Source organism: Myotis brandtii, unplaced genomic scaffold, assembly GCF_000412655.1.
Source record: "Myotis brandtii unplaced genomic scaffold, ASM41265v1 scaffold325, whole genome shotgun sequence".
NCBI lineage: Eukaryota > Metazoa > Chordata > Mammalia > Chiroptera > Vespertilionidae > Myotis > Myotis brandtii.
In genome coordinates, this window is record NW_005362486.1 from 1,886,218 (window position 1) to 1,902,863 (window position 16,646).

Sequence of the window (16,646 nt, forward strand, 5' to 3'; positions counted from 1 at the left end):
AGTTATGGTGGGAAAAAAGAGTAACTAATGTAATAATCTGAACAATAAAGATTTAATTAAAAAAAAAAAAGCTACTACAGAGCACAACATAAAATACAGGTGTCCTGGGGTGGGGGAAACAACAGTGGAGAGAGGACAGGAATGTCCTCTAGCTGAAGTCCCTTCACGTAGAAATATGAGGTGGAGGCGGTGGTGGAGACTCCCCCAGTGACAGCCTCACATAGCAGTGAGCATTTGGTGAGATAATGCCCAGGAGGCACTCAGAACAGGCCCAACAGAGTAGGCCCACAGTAAATGCTGCTCTTGTTACCAATATATGGAGGGTCTTGTAAAAAAATAAAAATAAAAAATAAAAAAATAAAAAAAATAAAATAAAATTGAAGGTCAGATAAAGAGCTTCTCAGACAAGAAAAGCTAAAGGAGTTCATCACCACAAAACTAGCATTACAAGAAATGTTAAAAGGTCCTTTTTTAAGAAGAAGAAAAAAAGATTAAAAATATGAATAATAAAATAGCAATAAATACATATCAACAATTACTTTAAATGCAAATGGATTAAGTGCTCCATTCAAAAGACACATGGCGACTGAATAGATAACAAAGCAAGACCCTTACATATGTTGTCTACAAAAGACTCACTTCAGATCGAAAGACACACAGCTGAAAGTAAAGAGATGGAAAAAGATATTTCACAAAAAATGGAAATGAAAAAAAAAAAGCTGGGGAAGTAATACTTATACGAAACAAAATCGACTTTAAAACAAAGGCTGTAACACTAGATAAAGAAGGACCCAGTAATTTCACTTCTGGGTATTTATATGAAGAAACCCAAAACACTAAAATGAAAAGACAAATGTACCATATATTTATTGTAGGATTATTTACAGTAGCCAAGATATAGAAGCAACCTAAGTGACCATCAAGAGATGAATGGATAAATAAGTGGTGAGTTTATATAGTGGAATATGACTCAGCCATACAAAAGAATGAACTCTTGCCTCTGCAGCAACATGGATGGACATAGAGGGTATTATGCTGAGTGAAGTAAGACAGAGAAAGACAAATGACAGATGATTTTTACTTATATGTGGAATCTATGTAACAAAATAAACCAACAAGCAGAACAGAAACAGATTCAGAGATACAGAGAACATTTTGACAGTTGCCAGATGGCAGAGGGCTGGGGGAATAGGTGAAAAAGGTGAAGGGATTAAGAAGTACAAATTGATAGTTACAGCATAGTCCTGGGGATGTAAAAGTACAGCATAGAGAATATAATCAATAATGTTGTGATAGCTATGGATGGTGTCAGATGGGTACTAGATTTATCAAGGTGATCACTTAGTAAGTTATATAATATCTAATTACTATGTTGTAGACCTGAAACTAATACACATCAACTGTTACTGAAAAATAAAAAAATTAATTAAAAACATAGCATGTTATGAGTAACCTAATAGAAAGATAGAGTCAATAAAGGATATTCCTGTGTGCTAATATTTAGGCAGCAATAATGAGCTGTGAAATTTTAAAGGACAGCTGTAAAACTCAGTAGATCATGTGCTGGGGTTAAAGTTGACTCAGGGATTTTTTTTACTACTTTTCAATAAATAAATAGTTGAGGAAAGATTTGGCAAAAGGAAGAAAACACCCCTCCTTGTCCTCATTCTCTCAGGAAAGTGGCTTCTGTTAACAAGTTATTTGAATGTTTACTTTGCCTTGACTGCTGAGCAGCGGTGTGTCAGTTCTTACCCTTGAACCAAGTGAGAATTCAAATAAACCAAAAATGTTTTCACACAGATGGCCCCTTCTTCCCATGAGTGGTACCAAAATATCCTCTCCTGTTTGTAAAAAGAGGTCGGCAAGAAAAAATTGGAAAGGCAGCCCATGAACTGATAGTCCGTGACTGGGATAAAGTTGAAATTGCTACTTGTAGATTTTAGAGTATCTGGCATAGAGAAGTAGGCATTTTTAGCTTTACTGAATTGCTGTACCCTCTGTATAGTAGAGGACCCCCACAAAAACAAATCTTCCCTTGACTGCCATTCATCTCCATCAGTTCTCCCTGTTATTCTGCTGCCCGTTTATAGCAAAGCTCTTACGGAGTTTTCTGTGCCTGCTTTCTTCGTTTCCTCCCTTCCCATTCTGTTGTGAACCCACCATCAGTCTTTAGTTCCTTCTTTATTGAAACCACTCTTGTCAGTATCACCAGTATTTCCATGAAGCCTTTCTGGTGGTATCTCACTTACTCTACTTCTCAGAGTAATTGAGAGAGTTAATGACTCTTCTAAAAATAATTATTTTTCCCATTTTTCCCCTGGATATAATATTCTCCTCGATTTCTCCCAGGTTCACTGATGACTTCTCTTCAATCCCCATTGCTCCTTTCTTTCCCCCTGTCAGTCTAAGCGGTTGGAATGTCCCAAGGCTCCTACCTCGTCACCTCTTCTCTCATTTTCCTTTGAGAGAGCTCCTGCAGGGCCATGGGTTTTACAGGTCTAACATCTACATTTCCAGCTCTGACTCACTCCACAGCTCCAGACTCCTACATGTGATTGTCGATTGACGGTAGTACTGAGATGCCTAATGGGCTACAACAGCACTGTTGACCGTACCCCTCTTTGTCATCTCCCTCTCTCCGGTCTTCTCCATTTCAGTAAACAGAGAGCTATTATTTATTCTGTTAAACCACAACTAAGTTATTCTTGGCACATCTCTTTATCTCACACTCTATATCCAGGCCTTCAGCAAATTCTGTTGGTTCTGTCTTAGGATATGTTCTGAATCCACGTACTTTTCACCACCTCCACAGCTGACTCACTGTTCTACCCACCATGTTCTTCCCTCTCTCCTGAGTGATTACATTACTCGGTCGCCCTCTTCCATGTCTGCCCACTTCAGTCTCGTCCCTACCAGCCAGTGATCTTTCTAAAGTTTAAATGAGAGCCCATCATTCCCCTTCTCTAAGTCCTCTAAGGGCTTGCCGTCACATTGGGAATAAATCCCAAAATCATTTTAAAATTAATTTTTTAATTACAGTTGACATGTCATATTAGTTTTAGGTATACAGCATAGTGATTAGACACATACACCTACAAACTGATTACCCTATTAAGTCTAGTACCCATCTGAAAGCATATAGTTATTTACACTATATTTATTACTGTATTTTCCTATAATATATATAATGTATATTGCTGTTCATTACGTCCTCAGAACTGTTTTTAGAACGAGCAGGTTATTCTTCTTACTCCCTTTCTCCTTTTGCACTCAATTCCAAAATCCGTCCCATGGCTTTCAAAGCTGGATGGGATCCAGACCAGCTTCGCTCTGTGCTCTTCACCTGGCTCATCCACTCTCACCACAGTGGTCTTTGCATGTTCTGCACATTTGCTAAGTAAGCTGCGTCCCCAAGGCCTGCACTTGGTGTTCAATTTGAACAATCCATGAGCCCGAGTCCCCATGTGAAAGAAGGGAAGAAAACCACTGGTCCCAATCTCATAGGGTGGTTGTGAAGATGAAGTTAATGTAGCAAAAAGCACTGAAATGATGTCTGACACATACTAAGCACTATATCAATGTTTGCTATTTTGTTGGTTCTGTTATTTCTGCTTTTAAGGACAGTAGAGGAGGCATGCATTTTGATTGTGTTGAGTTGTAGATGCGTGTGAGACATAAAACAAACTCACTACAGGCGGTGAATGTGTTCATTTGGAATGATGGATTCTGCATAATAAGAGGTATTCCCAATACTTTGGAAGAATGAGCAAACCTTCTAACTGTAATTTAGAACCCAGGGATTAGCTTGTCAGTTGGGAAGATATGAATCATGCTCACAACTCTATTGACGACTTGGATCAATGAGGCCAGCTCTTTTTGTGGTTTAGATTTTCTTTTCTTTGAATGTGTTTCAGTGAGCCAAGGCCTGGATTTTGCTCTGGAAACCTGTCCTGCCGCGTCCATAACCTGGCGCTATGCATCCGGATCCTGGACCCTTACAGACACTGCTGTATGTCACTCTTCCCTTTCTGTGCTCCTCTGTGAGTTCAGGTAAGAATAGAAGAACCGTAGTGTTTTAACCGAAGCGTCTCCTTTTCTTAATCTTAAAACAACAACCTCGACTTCAGTATTTTGCTGGTGGTGATGGATTCTAAAGACATTTGTAAAATTTGTTTGACCAAATTTTAAAACTTTGATTAACTTCGCATTTTAAGAATCTTTTAGTAGTGCTTCCTGGGCATTAGCAGGCCTTCCCATCATTGTCCTTGTAATTTATGCCTTTCAGTGCCTTAAAAATAAATATTTTGCAATTGTGCCTTTTTCAGTAAAAGGATATGTTTCAAATTTCTGAATTTGGAAATTACAACAGGAATAAAATGCTGACTACATACCACCAAAAAGAAATTTTAGTATCAGCATGTAATAGTATTCAATTTGGAGTAAGAGAATTTGGATAAAAACCCAGCTCTCATGACCTTGTCTAATTTGTTACCTAACTCTGTGGGTTACTGAAAAGCTTAAATGTGTTTGTTGTTAAGTGTGTATAGCAAGCCTGAGCCTAACAATGGCCCACAGGCATTTCTTTTTACTTTAGATTTGTGTAAAGATGTATTATGATATACATTGATGTTTACTCATTAAATAATATTTCTTTTCCTCTGTTAAATACACTGTACAACTATATTAGATTTAGTAAGGGAAAATTGAATTAATGATTTTATTACCTTTTTTTTTTTTGCTAAACAACAGCCTCAGATTTAGTAGAGAGGCACTTAATCTTCATTTCTGATCAAATATCCTGTAAGAATAGATTCAATAACATATTGGTGTGTTTTTTTAAAGCATTTTATTCTGCCAGAGTACTAGCATTCCTGCCCTCTGCCCTCTTTTTTGGGGGGTTGGGGGGGTAGAAGAGAGAGCTCTGTTTTGATACTTAAGTATGTGAACACCCTCTCTCCCCCCAAGTTCTGGGAGAATAGACATAACAAATGAAACTATTCCAAATACCAAATAAAAATAGTAAGGTTGATGCCCTATTGAGCCTTCTATCCAAAAAAAAAGGATAGACTTTGTAGTCCATTGTAGTTTCCTAACTTTCTACTTGTGCTTTCTTAAAAGTTGAACATTATTTTATATTGAAGGGAAGTGGTAAGAAGTACTGTAGCATTAGTTATAAAATAACTTGCTCTTAAAAGTCAAACCCTGTTGGTCACATAGTAGAGATTTCTTTTTAGTTTGAAAGTCATCGCCACTTTTTCAGACAATCAACTTTCATTTCTTAAAAGCTACTTCCTTAAATGAGCAACTTGCCATTTCTCATTTATAGCTTAAGGATTCTTATCTATTGTACCCTGATTGTTAAGTTGTAGGTTAACATGTTGCCTTTACTTCTTCCAAAAATGGGCTTTTAAGACTTCCTAAAATGTTTACAAGCATTAAGAACCATAACATATATAGATAAAGCAAGGTGGACTGAGAGGAAATGTCTTTAATGTACTTTCTTTCTCATTCTCCCCTTCCTTTGCACACGGGGAATGTTCCTTTGTAGACCTGGCACCTTATTTTATTTCTGAGCCACTGTCTGCTGCCCAGAAACCTGGTGGACCTGTAGTTCTGCATTGCTCTGCTAAACCTGTGACCGCTCATATCACGTGGTTGCATAATGGGAAAAGATTGGACAGAAACTTGGAGCAGATCAAGATTCATCAGGGCACTTTGACTATTCTTTCTCTCAACCCCTCCCTTTCGGGTTACTACCAATGCATTGCCAACAATAGCGTCGGTGCAGTTGTGAGCGGCCCTGCGACAGTATCCATTGCAGGTGAGTTTGATTTTGTCCCTGTTTAATATGGGTTTTCCTGAAATTACTGTCAGTGGTTACACTTTGGGGTTGTGGGAAGAGCATGGGTTTTGGAGGAGGGCACACATGAGTTCTCATTCCTGCCTTGACGCTTGCTGTGTTTAACGTGGGGGAAATGCACCTCTGTGAGCCTAGCCTAGTTGTCTTCATCTGTAACAAGGGTATGGAAGTGGATTTTTACATAGATAGGACAGTTTTCTAAAGTGAATTCTGAATTTCTTGATATTTAAAAGTCCTTAATATGAGCAACAACAAAAAACCTATTGTCTACTTTGACACTCAGTTATTTTATGCAATTCTTTATCTTTCTTTCACATCTAATTGTTTTATTTTTGCCTGATCACTGAGTGATTTTAATTTATTTAATTGAAACCAGGCTAAAGAAACAGGAAAATAATAACTGACTGTAAAGAAAGGAATGTTGAGTGTTGAACTTAGGGAAAATCTGGACTTCGCAGTTTCCTTAGTAAGTTTGAGCCATCTGCCTTTCAAACGGTGATGGCTTCCAGCAAGGGAAACCGTCTCTGCAAGGGCACCCCTATTTACAGAGCAAATGTGGATTCCCCAGGAGTAGTGAGTTTGTCATAACTGAGAAGAGCAAATGTTTGTGTAGAGCTGTGACCCGTGGATCGCTCCAGGACACACAACTGGAGAGCGGGCGAGTGGCAGGCTGCCGACTGCGCTCAGCACTGGAGGTAACAGGCTTCCCTGCAGGCTGCGTCAGTGGTAACTTATACAGAGAGGGCCTGAGACCCAGCCGGCATATGCAGATAATCCACATGACATGCAGCGTTGTTTTTCCACGTCCTAGGTTCCTCATAAACCATTTCATTGAGTATGAGTAGCTGCAAACAGAATAGTGATGCACAGGGAAAGTCAGTTTTGTTTTCTTTTTAATATATTTTTATTGATTTCAGAGAGAAAGGGAAAGGGAGAGAGAGAGAAAAAAAACAAAACACATCAGTGATGAGAGAGAATCATTGATGGGCTGCCTCCTGCACGCCCCCTACTGGGGATCGAGCCCTCAACCCCGGGTATGTGTCCTGACCAGGGATCGATGCTCAATCAGTGAGCTATGCTGGCTGGGCAGGGGGAAGTCAGTTTTTGATGAGGGACTGGATTGAGAAGGGTCTACCTTGACAAAATGGGAACAGTTATGCTTTATAATTCTCCCTGATGTTTTAAGAGCGGTTTGCTTTTCTCAATGTCTTCAGGAAAGGGTGCCATGGCTTAGCTCCAGCCTCAACCATGCACCTCTTCCCCAACTGCTCTGTGGGGTAAAAAGAGCTTGCTACCCTGTGACCTGGGGTTAGCTGCCACCATCAGCCATGCTGAAGATGCTGTTTTTAGTTTTTAAGTTTCCTTTGGGAAAGAGAGTTCACATTTACATTTATTTATTCTGTGTATTTATTTATTTTAGTTCTTGGTGATTTTGACTCATCCACAAAGCATGTTATTACAGCAGAAGAAAAAAGTGCTGGTTTCATTGGCTGCAAGGTACCAGATAGCAACCCCAAAGCCGAGGTGCGCTACAAAATCCGCGGGAAGTGGCTGAGGCACTCGACAGGTGAGAGTTTTCATGAAAAGCCAATGGCACCCAGAGGTCAAATGTTCATTAAAGAACCTGCTATTAAGCTCTGCGTGCTGGGGATTGTGGGTACAAAAAATGCGTTGCATACGTGTTCTCAGAAGTCAAGGGAGGAGACTAGAAGAAATGGTTACCTGACAGAAATGATTACAGTCTGCACTCCCTGTGCTCACCCTCTCCACTCCTTCAGGTCTCTGCCCAGACAGACCTTCCTCTGAGAAGACCGCCCTCTGGGCCCTTTCTCAAGTTATATGCCCTGCTGCTCTGTCCTCTCTATTCAGCTTCATTTCCCCCAGAGCCTTGTGTTGTACATGTTTTTGTTTGCTGGTTGGTTATCTGCCGCCTCCACTCCCAGCACTGGACTGTCAGCTGCATGAGTTCGGACCTTTGTTCTCTTTCTTCATTGCTCTGTCACTTGTGCCTGGGCCATCGTTGGCAGGAAATAGGCACTCAATACATGTTCGTTGAGAAAAATAAGGAATGAATAGACATGACTGGATACTGGTGATCAGTGCTACAGGTGCAGGTTTGCCCAGGGTGGCGGTGTAGCTGGTCACTGAGTCTTTGTCTAACTGCTTCTCCTGCCTGTGTTCCCAACCAGTGATCTGTTGTCCGGTGTTTCCAATGGGCTTGATTTTGTTACTCTAGTACTCCTGACCTTTTCTTTTTTGCCTTGACTTTTCCTTTCCTTCATTCATGAATTCTCCTCAATTGTGTATTTGCTGCTAGTCTTCTGTCTAAATTTAAAGCAGAACTATCAAAATTGATTCGTTTTCATTGGTATCCTTTGTAAAGAGAGAGGCCTAACTGCATTCCTTTCCTTCCTCAGAGAATTACTTAATCCTTCCATCAGGAAATCTTCAGATTTTGAACGTATCCTTAGAGGACAAGGGATCATATAAATGTGCAGCTTTTAATCCTGTCACACATGAATTAAAAGTTGAACCCATTGGCCAAAAGCTCCTTGTGAGTCGTAAGTATTTGGGAGAATATTGGTAACGAGGAAGAGTCCTTGGGAGCATTCCTCATTGGGAAATGGGAGTTCATTTTTCTTTCAGATCGTGTTTGTTTACCATAAGGAAATCTTTTAAAAAGTTAAATACATAAATGTATAATAGAATAGTATTGGACATGTTTTAATGATTATTGGAGGAGAATTTTGATTAAGATGACAGAGTGCAATACATGTAGAGAACTTTGCCCTTTGCTCAAATAAAAATGAATTATAGAGAAAATATAACTTGATATTAGTGGTGATCAAGTTTGTGGCTGTGAATTATGAAAAATAGGTATATGTCCTGTTTCCCACCTGATTTTTAGCTTTCATGCCTAATTTTTACAATAAGGTGTTTCAGTTGAGGTAGCACCAACAGCCAAAGCTTAGTGAAGTAGTGGTTCCTGTCCTTCATTTCTAAACTGCTAATTCAGAAGTAGCCCGAAAGGATCACAAACTCTCTTCATTTTAATTCTCAGCTACAAATGATTTAGCTACCAGATAGGACCTTGTAGTGTGAAGAAGAATAGATGGGAAGGTGGGAAAGCTCACAGAACTGCTAAGGAAGAGACGGGACGTGATAATTTTTTGTTTTCTCTTTTTTCCAGGCTCTTCTTCAGATGATTTTCACATTCTTCACCCCCGCCTTTCACAGGCATTATCTGTGCTCTCTCATAGTCCTATAACCCTGGAGTGTGTGGTGAGTGGGGTCCCAACTCCTCAAGTGCACTGGCTGAAGGACGGTCAGGACGCGGTGGCGGGAAGCAATTGGAGGAGGTTGTATTCTCATCTTGCCACAGATAGCATTGACCCAGTGGATGCTGGAAACTATTCCTGTATGGTGGGAAGCAAGTCTGGAGACGTCAAGCACGTGACTTACATGGTTAATGTACTTGGTAAGATGCTACTTAGTGAACTTTTTTCAAGTCAAGCTGTTTTCCTGATCTAACTGATGTTTGAATGGAAGATCTGTTTATGAACTATGAATGAAATGAGGACTATCAGGAAACCTACACCAGTAGACAGAACGAGCTTCATTTTCCTAATGGACTCCTGAATTAGGGAGTATTTCTGGGTGTCGCAGGACATTTCACCTGGACGTTCTTAGGAACCTCATCCCAGCCCTGTTACATAGCACAGAGCTTGTTTTTCTTAATGACACGGAGGAAGGAGACAAATTCAGCAGGATGGAATATTCTGGGCTACTATCAGGTGTACTATCCAGTAATAGTAACTAAGGCAGAGAACTGACTGGAAAATATCATCTCAAAAAGGAATCTATTTCATTTATTTTCCCTTTTGGAATGCTTTCACTGTATCTGGCTCATAGAATTAGCATTAGTTTCACCTACATTTCTGTATCTACTCTTTATCTCAAAGCTGTTCCTTTCTCTCAGCTACCTGTCTCCCTGTCATGTGTAGTAGCAGAAAGGTTTTCCTTTATCAAAGCAGGTTTTCATGAAAACCAGAAAAAATAGATGGTAAATGGTTTCATACTTAATACAGTTTTTGTAAATCTGTGCGAGTGTAATTGCAACAGTGGCCTGACGTAGGTTACACTGGAATTAATGTACGTGTATGGCGAATGGGCTTTAAGGTTTAATGATCGTTAGGACTAGATTAATATGCCTAATCATTTAATTTGGGCATATATTACAAATGTCAGTGCATGATTTACTTTGTTTAGGTAAAAACTCACTTGATGGATATTAAAGGAAGTTTTTTGGCCAGTATACACCTAAGAATTGGCTATAAAAATAATTTAACTTCTGAATAAGAGTTTTTCTGTTTTGGCTCTTGTTTAAAATCTAGGGAAACTATTACTTTATTTCAAACAAATCACCTGAAACTAATGCTAAGAGAAGCCCCAAATTAGAAACTCTATGTGTATGTGTGTGTGTTGAGGGAGTTAAGTGGGTGGAGAGAGCTATAAAAAGAGATTATAACATATTAGTAACATATGGTTTACCCTATGAAAGGAAAGTTAAAATACATTTCTAATTTTTTTCTTGACCACAGCAGATGGGAGAATGTGGATAAACAATCCAGTTTGGTTTTAACTAGTTATTGGTAGGGAAGATTTTATCCGACTCGTGTGATAATTTATGTTTTGTTTTCAGAACATGCTTCCATTTCTAAAGGACTGCAGGATCAGACTGTGTCTCTGGGGGCCACAGTGCAATTTACCTGTGAGGTTCGTGGGAACCCATCCCCCAACCGTACCTGGTTTCATAATGCACAGCCCATTCATCCTTCCCCACGACATCTAACTGCAGAAAATGGATTGAAAATCAGTGGTGTTACCATGGAAGACTCTGGCCTGTATCAGTGTGTCGCGGATAATGGGATTGGATTTATGCAGTCTACTGGGAGACTTGACATTCACAAAGGTAGTGTTTACTCATGTGATTAATTATAGGAAATTCTACTTTTCAGACAAGCTTTTGTTATGGTTGAAATTTAACTAAAGGGAATGATCCTGTCACCGTCACAGAACTGCTCCATGTTCCCTGGTCCTTCCTAGTTGCAGATAGGCATGCAATTCTACTTTTCAGACAAGCTTTGGTTATGGTTGAAATTTAACTAAAGGGAATGATCCCGTCACCGTCACAGAACCATGTTCCCTGGTCCTTCCTAGTTGCAGATAGGCATGTCCATGAAGCAGCCTTATTTAACCAGCTCATTAACAATTTTTTAAAAAATATTTTTCAACAGATCTTTCCAAGGTCTTTCTGTAGATTCTTGCTATTTCAATTAAAATTCCATCAGAATATTTTGAGGACTTTGACAAGCTGATCCTAAAATTTATATGGATGATCAAAGGCCCAAGAATAGATGAGGCATTCTTAAAAAAGAAAAAAATGTGGGGTCCTTGCCTCACCAGATTTTAGAACATATTCAAAAATCTGGGGTAATCAAGACAGTTGTATTGATGCAGGAACAGAAAAATAGACTCTTGGAACGAGGCAGAGATCTTCAAAAAAGACACTTGCACTAAGGACTTGACTTAGGTGGCTTTGCAGAGCACCAGGGGGAGCCCCCAACCGTACCTGGTTTCATAATGCACAGCCCATTCATCCTTCCCCACGACATCTAACTGCAGAAAATGGATTGAAAATCAGTGGTGTTACCATGGAAGACTCTGGCCTGTATCAGTGTGTCGCGGATAATGGGATTGGATTTATGCAGTCTACTGGGAGACTTGACATTCACAAAGGTAGTGTTTACTCATGTGATTAATTATAGGAAATTCTACTTTTCAGACAAGCTTTTGTTATGGTTGAAATTTAACTAAAGGGAATGATCCTGTCACCGTCACAGAACTGCTCCATGTTCCCTGGTCCTTCCTAGTTGCAGATAGGCATGTCCATGAAGCAGCCTTATTTAACCAGCTCATTAACAATTTTTTAAAAAATATTTTTCAACAGATCTTTCCAAGGTCTTTCTGTAGATTCTTGCAATTTCAATTAAAATCCTATCAGAATATTTTGAGGACTTTGACAAGCCGATCCTAAAATTTATATGGATGATCAAAGGCCCAAGAATAGATGAGGCATTCTTAAAAAAGAAAAAAATGTGGGGACCTTGCCTCACCAGATTTTAGAACATATTCAAAAATCTGGGGTAATCAAGACAGTTGTATTGATGCAGGGAACAGAAAATAGACTCTTGGAACGAGGCAGAGATCTTCAAAAAAGACACTTGCACTAAGGACTTGACTTAGGTGGCTTTGCAGAGCACCAGGGGGAGTATCTCCAGGTCAAGTTTTGATGTGAAATAATTGTCTGTCCAAGTGGAGAAAAAGAAGAAAGTAACTCTCTAACTCATCTTGTATCCAAAGAAATTCCCCATGGGTTAAAGATCTATACACTAGCAGAAAGGCAAAATGGCAAAGTTTTTGAAGAAATCAGAGAAGAATATCTATATGATCTCAGTAAAACTTTTTAACAAGATATTTCAGGCTAATTTTTAAAAAGATTGATGACTATTGAAATTAAAATATCCTAGTTATTAAAAGATACCATGAAAAATGAAAAGAAGCTGGGAGAAGATACTAGTAACATAGTAACTAACAAAAGAACAGTATGTGGTATATGCAGAGAACTCGGAACCATTGCATAAAAGATAAATGATCCAATAGAAGAATGGACAAAAGACATTTCACTAAGGAAAAATATGTGACACATAAACACGTGAAAAGATGTTCAGCGTCGTTAGTGCTCAGGGAAATGCAGGTTATGACTAGTGAGATATAGCATTTAACACATAAGAGATTCAGAGATCCGATAGTACCAAAGTCAGAGATCTGATAATGGCAAATGTTGATTGGCTTCTCAAATGCAGGAAGTTGGACTAGAGAAAGAGAAAGATATGCTGGAGAAAATGTCATTTGTCATCAGTATTCCATTGTAGGCATGCTTAAAAATAGTCCCAAGGCCCTAACTGATTTGGCTCAGTGGATAGAGTGTTGGCCTGCAGACTAAAGGGTCCGGGTTCAATTCTGTCCAAGGGCACATGCCCGGGTTGCTGGCTCGATCCCTAGTGGGGTTGTGCAGGAGGCAGCTGATCAATGATTCTCTCTCATCATTGATGTTTCTATCTCTCTCTTCCTTCCTCTCTGAAATCAATAAAAATATATTTTAAAAAAGAAAAAAAATAGTCCTGAGAATACTGGGGACCAAAAGCGAAGAGTTGGTGCCACTTTTAGAAACAAAAATGTTCATGATATGGTAGAAAGTATGTTTATCAACTTGTACTCAGAACAGAGTTTTCTCGCAAGCTTTTGTTTTTAAAATCCTCATCCCAGGATATGTTTTGATTGATTTTTTTTAGAGAGAAGAAGGGAGAGAGTAAGAGAGAAAGAGAAAGATTGATGTGAGAAAGAAACATTAAGCAGTTGCCTCCCACACTTCCCTGACTAGGGATAGAACCTGCAACCTTTTGGTGTATGGGAGGATGCTCCAACCAACTGAGCCACCTGGTCAGGGTTCACAGGCTTTTTATAATCAGACTAGAAGCCCGATACAGGAAATTTGTGCAAGAGTAGGCCTTCCTTCCTCCGGCTGCCAGCACCGGCTTCCCTCTGGCACCCGGGACCCGGGCTTCCCTCACAGCCCTGGCTTCGTCCTGAAGGTTGTCTGGAAGGATGTCCGGTCTAATTAGCATATTACACTTTTATTATTATTGATTGCCTAATCCTATCTCCCACCACCAGAAATTGACTATTTTCATGAAGGAATAGTTTTTTACCACTTTACACCTTTTTTTTGTTAAAGTCTGACATTTTGGCTTCACAGGTCTATATTTTTAGTGGTCATGTGTGTACAGGATACCTATTAGAAAGCTCTCTGCAGATTATATACATTCCTTTCTTTCTGAAGGACAGGAAATCTGTGTAGGAAATGTGTGGGACCCGACAACTATGAAAAATCCTACTTTTTATTGATGCTTTACTTGGTGCAGGTTGAGAAGAGAACTAACAAGGGAATTGTCTTTGTTCCAATCATTACTATCCTGACACTACTTGTGTATGACATTGCAAACACTATTTCAGTGAATGATCGTGTTCTTCACACTGTTCTGCATGTAAAACACTGTTTAGAAACATGTATAAAAGAGATGTTTCTGACTGCCATCTGCTCACGACATTGAGAACTTTTACACAATAGGATGGAATTATTTTGCACTGTGATACTATAATGTTCTTAATTTTTTGTATGTGAATGACTTTTTTAACAGACAGTGGACTCAAGCCAGTAATAATTACAGCCCCAGCAAGTACAAAGGTGGCAGCTGGAGACTTTGTGACTTTGTCCTGTAATGCCACCGGAGTGCCAGTTCCGGTCATGCGCTGGTATGACAAGCATGGATTGATAACCAGCCACCCGTCTCAAGTCCTTAAATCGAAATCCCGAAAGTCGCACTTGCTAAGACCTGGGGGCTTTGACGCAGAGCCTGTCTACTTCGTCATGTCCCGAGGTGGCTCCAGCTCACTGTACATCCAGGCCGTCGCTCAGGAGCACGCTGGGAAGTACACCTGCGAAGCCACGAATGAACATGGCTCCACGCAGTCGGAAGCTGTCCTCACAGTGGGTGAGTTGCCATTGGTGTTTTCTTTCCCAGGTGAATAGTTTTTTTGATAATAGGAGATAAAGTACTTTAAAGTGGTAGTTTAATGAATCCAGCAATCTCTAAAGATAGATTTTTCTCTGATGACAGTGATATGTAGAATGGTAGTTTTTGGTATTTGGCCTTAACATGAACTGGCTGAACTTTGGTCTCCATTTCTGATGTGTTTGCTAAGCTTGTAGTTGTCATATGGAAGCTCCAGATATGACCTGTGGGGGAGGAACAAACCTCTCTCTATCCTCAAGGCTGGTCTAATCATCAAATAGACAGGAGACAGATTAGCAAGAGAAAAGAACCAAATTTAATACATACATGTGTATGGGAACCCCACATACATGAGAGAGCCAGAGACCCCACATGTAGGAGAGGTTCCGAGATAGAAAGGGGACATAGGTACATAGGACACGGCAGGTGATAAGAAGAGCAGACCTTTAATAAACAGAAGATTGTCCTGCCCTGATTGTCCAAACAGAAGAGGTTGTCTCTGCTCATCCCTCCTGGGCAAGGCCTCTGATAAAATTCTTCCAGGTAGTGAGGCAGGGGCAGAGGTTTCTCTAAAGCCTGCAGCTACCGTTGCCTTTAGCTCAAAACAGTCTGCATACCACTGAGGCACATCGTGGGGAGACTCATTCTAGACCCCACAGACCTCTTTTCGTGATGAATGCTTCTGGTTTTCTAAGCTACTGAAAGTGCCGTTGCAGACATTCTTAAGGTGAGCCCTTGATCAGAACAGCACCCACCGTCTGATGGGTTGGCTTTCATAAAGCAAGTGCAGTCCTGGTACTCTCAAACGATGCCTGCCTGTGTGTTCCCCCATCTTACTCGTTCTTTTTCTAATGGGGTGTATAATATTAATTCTGTATATTTTACTGATTTTTTTTTTTTTGGTGGTGACTTAGCATCTAGTTTTTGAAGTACTGGTAATAGAATATCTATATTATTAAAATAAATTCAAATTTGACTAAATTCAAATTCAAACCTTACATCAATAGGTATTTAAATTTTTTAAATTTCATTTATTGATTTGAGAGAGAGAGAGAGGAAGGGGGAGAGTGAGCGAGCATTCAATGGTTGCTTGTATGTGACTCTGACCGGAGATGGAACCCACAACCTTGGTGTATTGGGACAACGCTCTAACCAACTGAGCCACCAGAAATTGACTATTTTCATGAAGGAATAGTTTTTTACCACTTTACACCTTTTTCATGTTAAAGTCTGAGGTTTTGGCTTCACACGGTCTATATTTTTAGTGGTCTTGTGTACAGGATACCTATGAGAAAGCTCTCTGCAGATTATATCCATTCCTTTCTTTCTGAAGGACAGGAAATCTGTGTAGGAAATGTGTGGGACCCGACAACTATGAAAAATCCTACTTTCTATTGATGCTTTACTTGGTGCAGGTTGAGAAGAGAACTAACAAGGGAATTGTCTTTGTTCCAATCATTACTATCCTGACACTACTTGTGTATGACATTGCAAACACTATTTCAGTGAATGATCGTGTTCTTCACACTGTTCTGCATGTAAAACACTGTTTAGAAACATGTATAAAAGAGATGTTTCTGACTGCCATCTGCTCACGACATTGAGAACTTTTACACAATAGGATGGAATTATTTTGCACTGTGATACTATAATGTTCTTAATTTTTTGTATGTGAATGACTTTTTTAACAGACAGTGGACTCAAGCCAGTAATAATTACAGCCCCAGCAAGTACAAAGGTGGCAGCTGGAGACTTTGTGACTCTGTCCTGTAATGCCACCGGAGTGCCAGTTCCGGTCATGCGCTGGTATGACAGGCATGGATTGATAACCAGCCACCCGTCTCAAGTCCTTAAATCGAAATCCCGAAAGTCGCACTTGCTAAGACCTGGGGGCTTTGACGCAGAGCCTGTCTACTTCGTCATGTCCCGAGGTGGCTCCAGCTCACTGTACATCCAGGCCGTCGCTCAGGAGCACGCTGGGAAGTACACCTGCGAAGCCACGAATGAACATGGCTCCACGCAGTCGGAAGCTGTCCTCACAGTGGGTGAGTTGCCATTGGTGTTTTCTTTCCCAGGTGAATAGTTTTTTT

At 40.0% G+C, this 16,646-nt stretch overlaps 1 protein-coding gene across 2 annotated transcripts in view; it reads left to right on the forward strand.

Annotated features, from left to right (window-relative positions):
* The window catches only part of CDON (cell adhesion associated, oncogene regulated), an 84,273-nt gene that overhangs the window by 33,668 nt on the left and 33,959 nt on the right, over positions 1–16,646 (forward strand). For both annotated transcript variants that reach the window (XM_005870887.2, XM_014543414.1), the window contains exons 2-8: positions 3,915–4,050; positions 5,549–5,821; positions 7,281–7,427; positions 8,278–8,421; positions 9,051–9,338; positions 10,563–10,832; positions 14,182–14,535. In XM_005870887.2, coding sequence (XP_005870949.1) covers positions 3,975–4,050; positions 5,549–5,821; positions 7,281–7,427; positions 8,278–8,421; positions 9,051–9,338; positions 10,563–10,832; positions 14,182–14,535 — 1,552 coding nt within the window. In that variant the 5' untranslated portion in view covers positions 3,915–3,974. The remainder of the gene's footprint in view (positions 1–3,914; positions 4,051–5,548; positions 5,822–7,280; positions 7,428–8,277; positions 8,422–9,050; positions 9,339–10,562; positions 10,833–14,181; positions 14,536–16,646) is intronic.